Genomic DNA, 17,239 nt, shown 5'->3' with positions numbered 1-17,239 from the left:
AACAAGTAAAAAGCCTGAAATACACATAAAACATTTCTCCCAATGTAGATCTGTTTAAATAATCTCTCTGTAGGGAAAAAGAGTATCCAAAACAAAAGGAACATACCTATACTGTACTGTATCACAAGTACAGATTATGAATGCAATGGAGCCTGCTAATTACATTGATAACCCAAGGATTCATGCAATCCCTCCCTCCTTTCACGCACGCATTTGCTAATTGAATGTGCGGATTGTTAACTGCATATGAGGTATTTCAGGGTAGGGAGGGCCATGGAGGGCCTAGTGATGGAATAGGCCACCTGTTTAAGACCACCCAAGGCCTCCCTGACCACTGAAATGCTTCATGCTCCCCACAATTGCTTCTCCCCCATCCTGCCTCGCCGGGTCAGTCACCTTGCAAAGATCTAGCAACCTGTCTCCTCTCCAGTCTTTCTGCTATTTGAGATCACGATGCTCAGAAGCTTCCAGACTCAGACTACAAAGAGTTTGGAAGTGATGGGACCAGTGGTGGGCTGCTGCCTGGTCAGACTGGTTCGGGTGAACAGGTAGTTGTGATCACCCATTCCTGCACTATCCTTTCCATATATAACTAACTTTCTGGCTTGTTCCCCCCGCCCATGCCACCCAGCTGAGTTCCGTGCTGCACCTGCTGTACTCACTGGAGCGGCCAGAGTAGATTAGCTGCATGTTTGAAGCTATGTTTCAGCTCCGAAGAGGCATGTGTGAGCAAAGTGAACATGTGTGCGCGTGCGCACTCACAACCAGTGAACCGGTTGTTAACATAAGTGCAGCCCATCTCTGGATGGGACCATTTTAGGCAGCGAAATCTGTTCCCTAAAAGAGTCCCATCGGCTTGCAAGAACCTTGGAAAGCTATTGTAAGAAGTCTTTTCCAGCACAAATGGAGCTTTTGAGGGATGCGCCAGCCCCTCCCAAGCTCTGCTGTTGCCAGAAAAGGCTTTTTGCAAAGGTTGTTGAAGCCTACAGAGATGCAATCTCCTTGTAGCCTTTGGCAATCCTTTGCAAAAAGCCTCTGCTAGTATGATCTGAGTTTCGGAGGGACACAGACGCACTCTTCTGGGGCTTCATTTTCAGTGGCAAAGTCCTTCAGAAGGCCTTTGCCAATGAGAAAGGAGGCCCAGAGAGATGTGTGCACCCTTATGGGGCTCCATTCTCAGCAACAAAAGTGCGTTTTGCAAAGGGTTGTCAAAGCCTGCAGGGACTCAATCTCCCTGCAGGCTTCAGCAAGAAAACGGCAAATGGAGGAAAGATCTGAAAGACAAAAGCCTTCCCTCCGTTTGCAAAGCCTTTTGCCACAAATCTTGTCTACGCCTAAATTCGCAGAGAGCAGAGACCAAAAGTAGTGTGAGATCACATGAGATCGGTAGCATGGGATCTTGCGTTACTGATCTTGCATGATCTTGCAGTACTTTAGGCCTCTGTTCTTTGAGAATGCACCTAAGGCCTCAAGAAACAAAATGGGCAAAAAAACCCAAAACCCCACAGCAGAGAGATCTTTGCAAGGTAAGTATGTTTCCACAGGTGGAGTGTCTGTGAAGACCAGGTGTGGAGGGGTAGGGAATAGGCAGGGTGAGTGTTGGAGTGCCTCTTCTGTTATTCATAAGTGTGAACAACAGGCAAGGTGCTGCAACATTTGTAATTTTGGGACTGGTTCATAAGTACTTGGGGGGGGGGCAACCCTGTTTTCTAGAAAATAAGACCTATCCAAAAATAAACCCTAGCATGTTTTTACATGTGCACCTAATATAAGCCCCAAATAAGCCCTGCAGTTTGTGCAGCCAGCTGCCTGCCCATTTGTCTGGTTGCACAAGGTGCCACGGCCACAAGGTGAGGTGAGGTGGTGGTGGAGCTGCTCCATGTGGCCCGCACCAGCTTACCTCATGTCCCCTGTAGCCAGGCCATCCGTGCCTCAGTACCTGCTTTGCAGTGGCAACACTGGTAGCTATGTGCAGCAGGAGCACATGTGGCTGCCAACCCACTTTTTCTGCTTGCTCACGGTCACAATGGAGCAGGAGGTTGACCGGTGTGCTGGTGCTGTGGCTTTGAGGTGAGAAGGTGTCAGGTTGTGGATGGACTGGCAGTCCGAGATAGCTGGTGCAGGGCACGTTGGGCAGCTCTACCCCCCCGCCTCATGGTGGCAGCACCAGCACATTGCACAGCCTCTTGCCCCATCGTGAACAAGCAAACAAAGTGGGCCTCCTATACATGGGAAAAAAATAAGATACCCTCTGAAAATAAGCCCTAGTGCTTATTTTGAGGCCCAAAAGAAAATAAGATCAGGTCTTATTTTGGGGGAAACACGAATAGTCATAACATCAAATAATAGCTAAGTGAACTGTCATTAACTTGGGGATTACCTATACAAAAATATGATGGATGTTTTATATACTTATATAATAATTACGATCATATGAGCATTTGATATACCATATTCTTCTTGAAAATAAAGTCTACAGATTTAAATGGACCCTACTTCAGATATATGACAATAAAATTACAAATTAGTGCTTCTAAACTTCATTGCACATTGAAAATAAAGTCAATTATAACCTTAAAAACCTACTTCAAAATACTTAATGTACCCAATTAAATCAGCAATATTGATTTCAATGAAATCTGCTTTCGGATAAAATGCTAAGGATTGCAGCTTTGGAAAATAAAAGATCTGATGCCATTATTACATCAACTCTTAAATTGAGAAGCATAAAATTTGACAGTTAAAATCCATTATAATTGGAAGCATATTGTGTTGTTTTATAAACCTTCAACAGTGGTAATGCAACCAAATCTATTTCTAGACCTCTGGAAAAAATGGGATGTCTTCTGTCTTTAATAAGCAAGCAACTTTTAGTTCAGGACAAATACTGAATATAATGCATATATCAATGGAAATGAAAGTAAATATATTTTATTCACAGGAAGTAGGGAAATTACTGAAGCACTTCAGACTAGTGACATTGATTATTGGCAAACACAGGTAGGACAAAATCTCCCATTCTGAGTCTCTAAAAACTACATTTTCAAAATAATCAGAGACCCTGGAAAGTATACCACTGAATAATCTTAATATCAAAGCTCAAGATTTATGTGGATGAGAAAAGGCTTAAGCAGGAATATACATATTTAATGATCTCATTATTGGATGTAGAAATTCTTGGCATTTTGGATCTCATATTGCCTTTTCCTTTCTTTTTTTTCTTTTTGGCAAGGTATACTGTAACACCTGCCAAATAAAATATGAAGCTTTACTTTATTGGAAAAAAGTTTATATGAAACACAGAGCGAGTTATTAATCAAATGTAACACACTGCTTTCCCTATCATAAACTTTTTGTTTATACAAGGCAGCAGAGTGATCCATCTCTTTAAAAGGATTTGTTTTCACAAACTCAATCAAGTTTAAAGAAATCTATTCTGTGGCTATTAACAAGGAAGAGAAAGTTGGACCTAGATCAATAATTTTAGATGCCTGGTATTTAGAATATTGCGATAACTTGTAATTCTTTAAGGTATATGGATATATCCAACCACAATTAGAAGGCAAATGCTGGCCTTTTGGGGTAAGTCTTTCCTACTGCTGATTTGAAATATTATTCATCCAAACTTGAATGAACAAGAAACTACAATTCTGAAATTTTCTGTCCCCATTGGCAATCCTTATTTTGCCTTTGTTTCAAGTAATTACTGATGCTGATGATACTCAGCTGTTTGTCTCTGCCCTTGGTGAGTTAAGTGATGCCCTGACCTGCCTCTCGCAGTGCCTGGAGACTGTTAGGGGCTGGATGGGGAGCAATGGGTTGAAATTGAACCCTGGCAACAATGAGTGGCTTTGGGTTTGGGGTTCTTTGGCCCATGGAGAACTGCTATCTTTGATCTTGGATGGGGTGGCACTGCCCCAAACAGACCCTGTGTGTAATCTGTGGGTTCTCCTAGACTCGCGACTCCAGCTCAAAGAGAAGTTGTGGCCAGGAGGACCTTTGCACAATTGTGGGTTGTGCAACAATTATGCCCTTTCTGGATCAATAACCCCTTCTCATGGTCACTCATGCCCTAGTCACCTCCCATCTTGACTATTGCAATGTGCTCTCCTGGGTGGGGCTACTCCTGAAGAGTATCCAGAAGCTTCACTTGGTGCAAAATGCAGCGGCCTGCATGGTTTTGTGTAGATTTTGATGTGCACATTTCACCTCTTCTGCGGGAACTGCATTGGTTGCCAATTTGTTGCTGAGTGCAATTCAAGGTGCTTGTTGTCACCTTTAAAGCCCTTCATGGCTTGGGACGAGGTCATCTGAGGGACCGTCTCTTGCCGGTCACATCTACCCAAGCCACTAGAGAGAAAGGCAAGGAATGTTGTGGGTTCCATCCCTTCGAGGGGTTGGGACTCAGAAGAAGGGCCTTCTCCATGGTGGCTCCTTCTCTCTGGAATATCATTCCCCCCAATATTAGACTGGCCTCCACTCTAACACTCTTTTGGAAGGTGCTGAAGACCTGGTTCTGTCAGCGGACCTGGAAACCCAGAGCGGATGGAGCCCATTAAATGGTTTGTATGAATGTGTGTTGTCATCAGGGTGGGGGTGGGTGGGAGTTTATTATTTTACTATTTGATTATTATTCTTTTTATTTCTTTTATATGTTTTTTTTATCTGTGTAAGCCATCTTGAATTGCCATGTGCAAGTAGGCAGCAATATAAATTTTCTAAAATAAAATAAAATAATTAATAATGGCTAATTATTAATTAAAGGCCCAGATTGTTGAGGGCAACATGCTGACTCTGTAAACCGCTTAGAGAGGGCTGTAATGCACAATGAAGCGGTATATAAGTCTACGTGCTATTGCTATGGCTAATTGGGATTGCTAGATATTCTCACTGAAATCAACAGAGATCTCAAAACATCTTGCACAGAAAAAAGCTAGAAGAAATAATTACATACAATCCATCAGTTCTACCCACTCCTAGCTTCCACAGAAGACTTTTTTTATTTATTTAATAAATTTAATAAATTAATATATAATAAATAAATAATAGCTTCTATCTCACCTAAGGCAACTCTGGGTGGTGCACAACAATAGATAAAAAAATGAAGATATAAAACCAGCAAATATAAAAAGCCAGCATAATAAATATCATAAAAGCAAAAATAGAAACCACAGTTGAAGGAAGAAAATCAAAATTTATTAAAAATTTACGGCTTGAACTGGACTTGTTTCTGCTAACGTTCGTTGCTTTCCCAATGGTTGCCTGAAACTCAGTATCTATACATGCTATTTGTAACATCAATGCCATTCAGATGTACCCGATTTTACGAGCACCCCAACAAAACTATAATTCCTTTTCTGGGAGCTGCGGAAATCTACAGATAGGTCTTCTCTGGCTATTTACCATGGGAAGTAAAGTTAGCTGTTATTTTGCTAGAAGAATAATGTTAGCTTTTATTTTGCTATAAGAACATCAGAAATGGAAAATATGTCTGTATGGCAGTGTCTTTCAAACCTGGCAACTTCAAGATGCGTGTACTACCAGAATTCTCCAGCCAGCCTGCTAGAGAAGCTTTGTCATCCCATCCCCAAACTGTAGTGAAGTGTGAACAAAAAATGCTCTCCCAAAGTTTAATAGCAGATATCAAAATAGTCCAATAAAGCACCATCAGGCCATGCCTTGGATCATCACATACTATTTCTACAATATTCAGACATTAGTTAATGATGACAATCACTCAGTCAAACAAACCGCAGATCAAATCAACTGGAAATCCAGATACTTAGGAAAATATTAGGAATCAGGTGCTCATTAGCTTGCATGAACTGTACAAATGTTTGTGTCTTATTTAGCGTCCATAGCATCCAGTTGCAAGAAACAGTCCCCCGATTCTACTCCATAAACCAGATCATATAATACTAGCATTTAAACAGATGTAGACTGAAAGCTCGTGAATAAATTGAAAACTTTATACAGGCAGTCCTCAATTTACAGCTGCTTGCTTAGCAATTGTTCAAAGTTACAACCTACCTGAAAAGGGGACTTACCACCCAGATCAGAAATTCTGAGGTTTGGGCGTTTAGCAACATGGCGAGATTACAGTCATTTGCAGTATCCTATGGTCATGTGATCGCACTGGTTTTGCTGAAAACTGGTACTTCAGTGTCTTGGCAGAACTATAGCAAACTATGGATTCACATAATGACTATGGCATTCGCCATAAAAAAACTTCTTAAAATTAGGTTCATTACCATCTTGTTTTATGTCCATTACAACTTATGACCATAATGGGCAGGCTCCATTATTGCTGTAACTCAAGCACTATTTGTAGCTAAGAACTGGGTTTATTTCATTGGGTTCAATACATATAGAGCCCTTGTAGCTGTTCGCACATTACCATTATCCTGCAAGAGACTGAAGAACCAGATTGCAAATAATCATACATTAAAATACACGTGTTTAAAAGTTTAAAAATTCAGCTTAAAAATGCACAAAATGAACTGATTAGGATTTGGTTTCATCCCTCCCCACTAAAAAAATAGTTAATTTCAGAACATTTAAACTCTACATGCACTCAAGATGAGCTTTTAAGATGCACTATATCTCATGTTGGGTTGCAGTCTCATGGTCAAGAGACAATTTCCTGCTCTGTTCCTGTAAGTCTCTTCACACATACTAGAACGGGTGTATGTCTTTTACTTCTGTGAAGTACCATGTTTTATACTTGTATCTTTCAGGGAATAATAAACATGTTATTAACTAATAACATGCAAGCAATTCTTCCTTAGGTTTTTTTTAACCATTATTAACCAATAAAAAATAACAATTGCAGGGATTTTAGCTAAATTAAGCTCCAAGCTTTTTACAGTTCCTTTTATGTTTTATTTGTTGCATTTGTGCAATATAGGAATTTCTAGTAAATGTTCTTGTGCCCTTTTAAGCACCTAAGCTATATAACTTTTCCAGTTCCAAAAACAATGGCTATTGAATGATTAAACGTGCAGCACTTTTTCCATTCAATTATACTATCCCTTATATCACTTGCATGTGTGGGTGAGGAAATATGTGAATTCTTGTTGACTCATGTTTATTTTATGTTGTCATAGCACATAGATTTACCTTTTTGTATACTTAATGTGCTTAAGTTTTCTCCAGAATCCCTGAGCGTCTATCAACATGTCTCAGCAATGATAGCTTCCTAATTATTTTCCGAGTGTGTTTTGGGGTTTTGACTTATTCTGTCAGTATATATTTTGGACAGATTTGCAGACTGATTATTTTAGTGTAGCTATTTATCAAACATTTTCTTACCAATCTGTAGCACTCTTAAATATCACTCAAACATAATATTTGGTAATCATCTTGCTATAATAACTGTATCATACATTTCAAATGTTTATGCTAGACAATTTGCTATCTTAATGGGTAAACTTTTATAGACAATCAGCTGCCCTTCAGATTTTGGGATTGCAACTCGCAGAATCTCTGAACATTGATAGTGTTTCCTGGAACATATAATTATTCTTTTAAAAAGCCTACTGGCTTTTTTATTTTAAATTAATGTATAACTATAACTTTTTCTATGTTTTTGATTAAATCTTTAATATTATCTACAGTAGAATTCTTACTACCTATGAACGGATATTGAAATAATTTTCTTTGGAAAATATTAAAGTTGTGCTTTTAAACTTTTAGAAAGCCTTTTAGCTATCCTGATTGTGATGTAAAAAAGGATGGAGAATGAATTACCATGTGCAAATTATTTTTTTCTAGGATACTTAAGAATGAATGTTATCTTTTCTAAACATGCCTTCTGGATTGAGTTTTCCTTCCTCTCTACCATATCTCCAGCATGAGTAAACCTCACAAGCATACATATGCACCTAACAAATGATTTCTGCATAGCTATTATACATATTTCTGCACCAGATTCCCTGCTCCTGTCCCATGCTTCTTTCAAAGTACCCAGGACCTGTACAGTATGTCCTGACTCCTGACTGAACAGAGCTGTTAATAATTATTCAACAGTCTCTAGAAGAAGGTCTGGATACAATCAGAATGAAGAAGGGCTCAGCTATGAAAATTAACTAGGAAGCAATTTCAAAGAGGCAGTTTGGTAATATAGTGGGCTCATCCTTAGATCTTGCCACATACTTTGACAAAGAACACCGTAGCTGCCACTTTTAAAATGAGTTTAGTTTTCATTTATCTAGAAGCCTTTAGAAAAATGGAAGGTACTGTCAATATCCGAAGAGAAGCAATTGCTTGGCTAAAAAGCATAACAAAATCCAGGAAAGGGAACCTGGATAAGCCGCTAATGAAACAAGTACACATCTTTGTCGTTTGAGTCTCAACATACTAGTGTTGAAGTTGTTATTTAATTTTGCCATACTCCGCAGGTTTCCAACCTAACCCCGATGCTCTCTCTCTGCTAGAGATGTTAGATCGTAACTACCATCCCTCCCAACTAGGCGGCCTGCGCTGTCTATTGGTGATCGGCCAGTACTCGTCTGGTTATGTCAGCGAAGGCCGCCGTCGACCATTTAAAAGTTCCAGAGTGGGTAGAAACTTGTCAAGAAAAGCTTTCTTTCCCGATCTCATCCTTATTGGACTTATAGAGACAGAGAAAGTAGGCGGCTCAATTCCCCCAAAGCGCTCAAAAATCCCCTTCTAAACCAACGGGGCTCCTGGACATCCCTGCCCGGCACTTGCCGGCGCCCAACGGTTCCCTGCCGCCTTGTCTTGCGGGGGGCTGACAGAGAAAGGGGGGCGACGTCGGCCAAGGGTCGCGTGCCTTTACCTGAGAAGTCAGCCAGCGCGGCGCTCTCTTTGGTCCAAAGCAGGAGCAGGCAGAAGAGGCGAGGGAACAGCAGCCCCCGGGGCGCTACCTGGCGCCTGCTCGCGCGCTGCCCAGCCCCCAGGTCTCTCATGGTGCGGCGCCGATCCAGGCAGCCCAATCGCGTCACATGACGGCTCCAGCCAAGAGAGTCCCTGTCCTTCCCAGGACCGGAGCGGCTGAGGGAGGCCAACTTCGCGAGGGAGAGGGAGGCGAAGGAAAGGGGCGGGGACCGGCAGGCAACAGCAACGCGGCGCGGAGCCTTCGCCCGGCTTCCACGCACTTTCCCCGAAGAGGAAATCCCGGTCAGATGCATCCCGCGGCGCGGTTGGAAGAGCGAAGGGCGCGGCGCGGCTGTTTGCGCGTTGGCGGAGAACAGCGGGGAAACCAGGAAACCCATCCCAAAGCCGGCAGGACGGCGTGCGCTTAGTGCGGAGGAGCCGGCGTAGTTTTGATCGGCCGGCTAGTTACTACTCAGTGTTGCTTGCCGCGCAGTGACTCTCCGCTTTTGCGCCCCATTGGGTTCCCTTGACCCTTTCCTGGCCAGTCTCCTTCCAGGTGGCTTTTCTTGTCACCTTGACCTCTCTGTGGGTCGTCGGCGACAATTTCTTCTTTTTCTTCTTCTTCTTCTTCTTCCTCTTCCTCTTCTTCTTCTTCTTCTTCTTCTTCTTCTTCTTCCTCTTCCTCTTCCTCTTCCTCCTCTCTTACTTCTTACTTATTATAGCCGCTCCCTTTGAAAAGACGCGATGCTGCTCTAGGGTGGAATGAGTTCCAGGCTGGTTTTTGGCCGTGCCCCAGCCCTTTGATGCGCTGCCTGGTTATTGCTGGTGCTGGCGTGTAAGTGATGGGGTGGGGGTTAGGGCTGCGGTCCTGTAAGGCATCAACGAGGCTAAGGAGTCGGAATAAACGTGGATAGGATTACCCTCAAAGTGAAGGTAGAAAATAAAGACGAAGGAAACAAACGGTCTCTCCTCTCCCAACCTTTATTTTCGATCTCGATGAATGGCGTGGAGTCCAAATTCTCTGCACTCTTTAAGTAATGGGGAAGTAAAGCAAAACTTTAACGAGTGCAAATGAACACAATCCTTTTTGAGTTGCCAGCTCTTCCACCTGTTGCCCTCCAAAAATGAGGAATTACATTCCCCACTGACTTCGGTTAGGATACTTATGCTTCATGAGGAGGTATTGGTTGCCAAATACATCTGGAGGAGTCCACTGTTAATATTCAATAATTATTTTAAAATATATTTAATAAATACATTTCTTGGAGAGATTGCAAAGGAATTCATCATTCAGTAGTGAAACAACTAGGCTAGAAATCACCTTGGCAAGAATGCTGGCTGGGTGATTTTGGGCCAGTCACTCTCCCTCAGCCCAACTCACCTCACAGGGTTGTTGTGGAGAAAATAGAAGAAAGAAGTAGTATTAGGTATGTTCACCACTTTGAGATTTATAAAAATAACAATGGCAGGATATAAGTAAAGACAATAAAAATAATGTTTCTTCCTGAGAAGTAATATCGATTTCAGCATTCTTCCCTTCACATGTTACGTATCAGAAGTCACATATCAAGGAAAGGCTGAATCTTAATGTTGTTTGCTTTTGGCTTTGCATTTAAATTTTTTATTATCAAAGTAATATATGCACATCACTATGGCAATATGACAGAATCTCAAAATTAGCAATGAAGTTGAATTAAATAGCCTAATTCAAATAGTGACAAAGAACACATCGCAATAATCTATTCTTGCATATTGGGGTAGATTTCTCCTTTTGATGCTTTGTCATAATTTCTGTTAGGTCAGATGATAGTTTCACAGTTTTTGCTAGATTTCTGATATTGGAGAACTCATTCATCTTTAACATATGGCAATCTACCCAGAATCAAATTAATCCTCTTGATTTCAACACCTTATATAGCAGTATTAAAGCACACCCACACATTTGAATTAATATTTTATTTGTAGAATTGCATCTTGAATAGCAAAGTAATTCAGACCTCACATAATATATAATAAAAGCTGACTTCAAACTATAAATCTCTACCTTGAGGTTCATAAATTCATTAAGCAATACTCTGGCAATAGTACTTAGATTAAAGCTTCACGGCCCTCTCTAAGCACTTTACAGAGTCAGCATATTGCCCCCAACAATCTGGGTCCTCATTTTACCCACCTTGGAAGGATGGAAGGCTGAGTCAACCTTGAGCCTGGTGAGATTCCAACTGCCAAATTGCAGGCAGCCGGCAGTCAGCAGAAGTGGCCTGCAGTACTGTACTCTAACCACTGTGCCACTGTGGCTCATTAAGATTGTCATTGTGTGAACCCAGCCAAATTGTGTGGGTTAATTTTTTAGTTGTTTACCATGTTGTACAAACTCAGTCTGTTTGATTACTTTATTGTTTACTGCACTGTGTGAATCTAAAAAAATATTCAAATTAAATTAACTTTGTTGTATGAATGCAGTCTTAGACTACCTGCAAATCTGAACCCTGTAAAATCAATTTGTATATGAACGTATAAGATATGGCCATCAGGAGGTAACATGGTTCTATTTCCATGTGATTATTACAGGAAGGAAACCTGTGATCCCAACCTTTTTTTTCTCTTTTTCTATAGCGTTACGTTTCATTTGGTGTACTTGTGGTCATTAAGAAACAAATTGCTTGGGCTTAAGTGGCAGTTCAAATACTTTTTACATTTGTGTCATCCAGTCAGTTTTATAACTGTGCCTTTTCACTGATAGTATCTTCTGAAAGCATTCAGATGTTACATTTGTAATATTTATGTAAAGCAACTTTGTTTTCAGTTTTCCCAGCTCAACACCTGATAAAGCCAGATTTAAAGGAAAATGATCATCTATCTCAGTTTCACTCTAAAAGAGACATGATATTGGAGTCTTGTCACTAATCCAGAATGCCTCATTTGTATGCAATCACTCTTTTTCTGAAAGAACAGAAACAAAGGGTTCACTATACTGGCAATGCTCATAGCAGTCCAAAGAGCTGATGATTTTTAAAAATTTCCTGGACCTTTTTTAACTTGGTGCGTCTTTTTTATTTCTAGTGCTTTATTTTGTTGACGCATGGCATTATTATTATTTTTATCAATGATTACAATTGCTTTATTTTTCATATCAAATCATCTTGAGACTTTTTATTTAAAAATAAAAGGAATATTTTTTCTATATAAAAAAGTTTATAACTGGGGATATAAATAATAACAATAGCAATTGCAGCAGTCCCTAATGTAAAACTGCCTATATGCTATCAAATTTCAAAGCATTTCAGCTGTCTCTTTCCCAGATACATGTGTTGGCCTATATCTTCTTAAACACAGAAAAAAGTTGTTCTTACCACATTTTAAGGTCCTTTATTTTCTGAACTTAGACATTAAAGGAAATATCCCAAAAGTATTAACAATGTTGATGCTTTCTCTAGCTCTGTTTCTCTACAAATAAATGTTGGGCTAATTGAAGTAGACAGTGTAAATTAATCATTACATGGTCTTTATTTAAAACCCTAGATTTGCAGAGTTTGTATTTTGATGGAAATGGAAAATAATATGACATTCCAATATTTTTTTATATTGGACTTTAATCAATGAAACACTGTTTTTTTTAATACATGAGCAATCCCTCTGCTTATTCCTTCAGTTTAGTTTCTTCTCTCAGCCACTTTCTTTGAGACAAGAATAAGATAGGTGACATCTTTGACCCTTCCCTGACTTGGTACCTTCTGGGTGGGTTGGATTTCAACTTTCTATCATGTTTGTGAATTAGACTTTTTCATTCATTTATTCATTCATTCATTCATTCTACTGCAACAATTACAACTTTCGGTAATATACAAAATCAGTAAACTAGAACTCTAAAATCAAATGAATGTATGGCATTCCCAGAGCATTGTCTAAGTCCCCTGGAATAGTTTACTTTTAATTTGCTTCTGGAAAATGAACAAAATTGGAACAGGTTGGGAGTCATAACAAAACAACTCTTCCAGCCTCCTCTTCGATTTCTCTATGGTGTGGAATAAGGAGTAATTTTTCACAAAATGGTGCATTGGACAGATTGACTCTAGATCACGGGTGTTAAACTTGATCGTGTCACATGATATGTCAAGACATATCACAACGTTTTTTTGCCTTTGCGGAGCCAAGGTAGGCGTGGCCTGCACGTGACGCATCCAGCCTGCAGGACACCCTACTCTAGATGTAGTAGTTCTGAGATAATAGCACCAAGACATATAGGGCTTTACAAGTTTAAACTATCAGGTTTAATTCCACTAAGTTTGATTACGTAGAAATCTACTGATAGAAAATTTATGGGTCTAGTGCAGCAATATGACACGTTCAAGGCAATTTAGCAGAAGGATTTGATGGACAAACAGCAACTTTGCCTTACTTGTATTCAACTGCAACAGCTTTCTTTTTCTCTGGGATAAGACTTCAACTTAATTACTGGAATAGCTAGGATGGCAATGTAGATATTATTGACATTAGCATCTTATGAAGCAGGACTATTCTATTTATTATTATTATTATTATTAGTTTAGTTTAGTTTACTTTATTGTCATTGCACTTCGTACAACGAAATCAAACACCATCTTCAGTGCACATCATGACCATGACCATGAAAATAAACACAACCACATATCCTTCACCCTTCACACATTGAACCAACCCCCCCACCACACCACACCAACACTGCACTATACAGCAGAATTCAAAAGAGTTACCGCCCTGAGATAGAAGCTGTTTTTCAGCCTATTTGTCCTTGTTTTTATTATTCTGTACCGTCTGCCAGGTGGTAATAGTTCAAAAAAGGGTTCCCAGGATAAGATGGATCTTTGAGAATGTTTTGAGTTTTCTTAGGCAGCAGGAGCTATAAAGCTCTTCCAAGGAGGGGAGAGGGCAACCAATGATCTTCTGGGCAATGACATTAACCCTCTGGAGTGCTTTCCTATCTGCCACTGTGCAATTGGCAAACCATACAGAGGTGCAGTATGTTAAAATGCTCTCTATGGTGCAGCGGTAAAAGGTCACCAGCAGTTTCTCATTCAGTTGTTGTTTTCTGAGAAGCCTTAGGTAGTATAATCTCTGCTGGGCCCTTTTGACCAGGACTGCAATGTGGGCACCCCAGGCCAGGTCCTCTTTTAGGGTAAAACCCAGAAACTTAAAACTGGCCACTTGTTCCACTCGGTCTCCATTGATAAGCAACAGCTGGATGTCTGGTCTGTTCCTTCTATAATCCACTATACGCTCCTTGGTCTTATTGGTGTTGAGGACCAAATTGTTGTCTCCACACCACGAAAGCAACCGGTCCACCTGATCTCGGTAGGCAGACTCATCCCACCCCCCTGGAGATAAGTCCCACCAATGTTGTATCATCTGCAAATTTAGCAATAGTATTACTAACGTGAGTGGGAATGCAGTCATGCACATAAAGAGTATAGAATAAGGGACTCAACATGTAACCCTGTGGTGTACCAGTGTTAAGAATATGGGCTGAAGAGGTATGACTACCTAATCTGACCCTCTGTGAGCAGCCAGACAGGAAATCCATAATCCAAAGGCAGATTGAATTCAAAAGCCCAAGGTCCAGAAGTTTAGACACTACTCTATGTGGAAGAATTATGTTAAACGCAGAACTAAAATCCACAAAAAACATCCTCATATAGCCCTCCCACTGTTCTAGATGAGTCAGAGCAGTGTGAAGAGTGAGGGCTATAGCTATATTATTTAGCAGGATAATTATATTTATGGTTATGATACAGTATGGAATTATTCTAACCACCTGAAAAATACCAGGTTGAGGGGAGTGTTAATGTTCTAGGTTTAAATAAAAATCAACCCCATAGAAAACCCAAATTTATCAGTGTTCCTCACTTAACAGTATATTGTAACAGTTTTATTCTCTCCAAGTCTGCTTTCTGAAGAGGAGTCGATTCTATTCATTTCAACTCTGATGGTAGGGCTGGGGACTGCAAATAATGTGAGTCAGGATCCTGGAAAAGTTTATTTTCAGTATTCAACATTTACTAATTATGGTTAGATGCCTTGTATACCATTAAAGTAGCACCGTACTATTTAGATCTATCATTGAGCATTTGCCTACCATATCTAAACAACTTCAATCTTTGTTCTCATCTTGCCCTATTCTATGATTTAAAATTCTCAACTTTCCGTTTTCTCCCATCAAGTTGACTCTTTCCCACCATAGCTTCAACATATGTAAAACTTGTAATGCTTTGCCACTTGGTATCTTGTGATTGAGACCAAGTGGCCTGTTGCAGGCATGTAGTGGAAAATGGGCATCTTGTGACACTGTTTTCATTGCAGTTGCTTTTTTTCTAGGATTCCCCCCCTCCCAATAGTACTTTCTTTGTCAAGTTCTTTGATACTTCTTTCTATACTTCTTTGATACCTCATTATTTCTAGAGAAAACATCTTTCCAAGATCCAAATAAGGTGGAAGAGATGTCCATTATTATATCTGACCTACTTTTTGCCAGTTCAATACTATCTTTTCAGCTGTCTGGTTCTTAGGGATATTGAGAGAGAGAGAGACAGAGACAGAGACAGAGAGATAGAGACAGAGAGACAGAGACAGAGAGAGACAGAGACACAGAGACACACAGAGACAGAGAGACAGAGAGAGACAAAGACAGAGACACACATACAGAGTAGGTTCTAGACTACAAGTGTGTCACAAGTGCTTTAGACTTTGCATAGAAGTTAAGAAAAGGTTCTTGAGATGAAGGTTAGAGACTGTCCTGTAGGGCTACAAGAACCAGATAACAGGATGGTCATTCAAGTTTGCATTAACAAAGTGTTGAGAATACAAAAATCACAGATGACCTGTATTTGGGGTGGAGGATAGGAGTTAAAGAGGTCTGATGGGAGATTAGCAAAAGATTAAAGTAGTGATGGGTGGAGCGAGATATGACACTAGGACAGCTATTGCAGAAGATTGGATTGGATATTTGGTTCCATTCCCCTCCTTTGACCCCTTAGCTTCTCTTGCCACCCTGAGTCACTGAGGTGAGGTGGTAGCTTTAGAAATTGAAGAAGGAAGGAAGGAAGGAAGGAAATTTTGATAAGAGTGGTTCTCTAGATAGCTTGTAGTAAAAAAAACAACCTCCACTCATAACCATTCAGAATTACTGGAGAGTTTTATCTCATGAAATAACAGAGGTAACCTCTTGAAAATGTATGACAATTTTCTCTATGGTGATGCTGCCAGGCTTGAAAGAGGCAATAATGTGCCCTCTTTTTGACAAGCCATCACTTGACTTAAATACATTAAATAATTGTTATTATGCCAGTGCTTCCTTTTTTATGGAAAACTGTAGAGAAGATGGGGCAACAAGTACAGGGGGGTCTGGATGAAACAAGCTGTCCAATCTGAATTTATGCCTGGACATGGGGTAAAAGCTGCATGAATCAATTTTATGAATGACTTTCAGCATGATCTGAATGACCATGGTATATGTCTCCTGGTCTTATTAGATCTTTCAGCAGCTTTGGATGCTGTCAACTATCATATCTTTTGGAATTCCCTGTAACAGCTGGAAATCACAGGTATTATTTTGCAGAGACTGAAACTGAATTCCTGCAAGATGGAAATACTGCTGGTGCAGAAGATTTCAAGAATCAAAGTATTCTAGCTGTACTTCTTGATTTAATTAAATTTCCCTTAAAAGCTACCCGTGGGTTAACTGGTGTGAACTGGTTAGGGGAGCAACATCTGTGCTATAGGAATTTCCCTGGTGGTGAATAGAGTTATGATGTGTAATTCATGATACTTTTTATTTTCTTTAAAGCTCATTTGGACTCCTTGGCCATTATGACCACATTACTCCAGATGGAATTTGCCGTGTAATACATGCTTAGGTAGAAGGGAGCTCTGGAGTTCCATCCCAGAGATCAAGGGAATGGGAGCCAGGAGGAAAATTTTCTCTTTGTATTCTTCCCATTCTGGAAAAGTTTATCCAGAAAGATCAGAGCTTATCCTGTTAACATTGAGACTGTTCTTCCACAGGATTATTGGGAGAACCTCAATTAGCTAAAGAGCAGTACACCTATTTTCTGAGGTTGTACTTCTTTTAAATTGCTCCATTCCTTATTATGCTTTTATTAAGCTATCGGCCACAGAAAAGAGACCTATAAGCCCAAGAGACAAATTACTGCATAAAAATGAATTAATTAATATGAACTGGTAATAAGAATACAAAACTGCTTTTATCATTTTGTGATAACTCAGGGAAAGTTCCATTAAATAAATTTTTCTACATTTTATGATTTCCATAGAAATCATGTTGCCTTGGGTTATTGAAAGCTTAAATCTGATGAAATATATTTTATAATAAATTGTAGATATCCATTATAATACAAAATGAAAAAAA

General features: G+C 40.0%; 2 protein-coding genes across 2 annotated transcripts in view; one reads left to right on the top strand and one right to left on the bottom strand.

Moving 5' to 3' along the window:
• EVA1C (eva-1 homolog C) overlaps positions 1-9,236 on the bottom strand; it is a 33,633-nt gene extending 24,397 nt beyond the window's left edge. The window contains exon 1 of the mRNA XM_026700600.2: positions 8,801-9,236. Coding sequence (XP_026556385.1) covers positions 8,801-9,236 — 436 coding nt within the window. The remainder of the gene's footprint in view (positions 1-8,800) is intronic.
• The window catches only part of URB1 (URB1 ribosome biogenesis factor), a 67,008-nt gene continuing 58,906 nt past the window's right edge, over positions 9,138-17,239 (top strand). Inside the window, exon 1 of the mRNA XM_087937560.1 lies at positions 9,138-9,265. The gene's annotated coding sequence lies outside the window, so the exon portion shown is untranslated. The remainder of the gene's footprint in view (positions 9,266-17,239) is intronic.

Source organism: Pseudonaja textilis, chromosome 7, assembly GCF_049901715.1.
Source record: "Pseudonaja textilis isolate UNSWEBS1 chromosome 7, rPseTex1.2, whole genome shotgun sequence".
Classification (NCBI taxonomy): domain Eukaryota; kingdom Metazoa; phylum Chordata; class Lepidosauria; order Squamata; family Elapidae; genus Pseudonaja; species Pseudonaja textilis.
The sequence above is the reverse complement of the archived record's forward strand: the minus strand, read 5'-3'. Positions and strand labels throughout refer to the sequence as shown.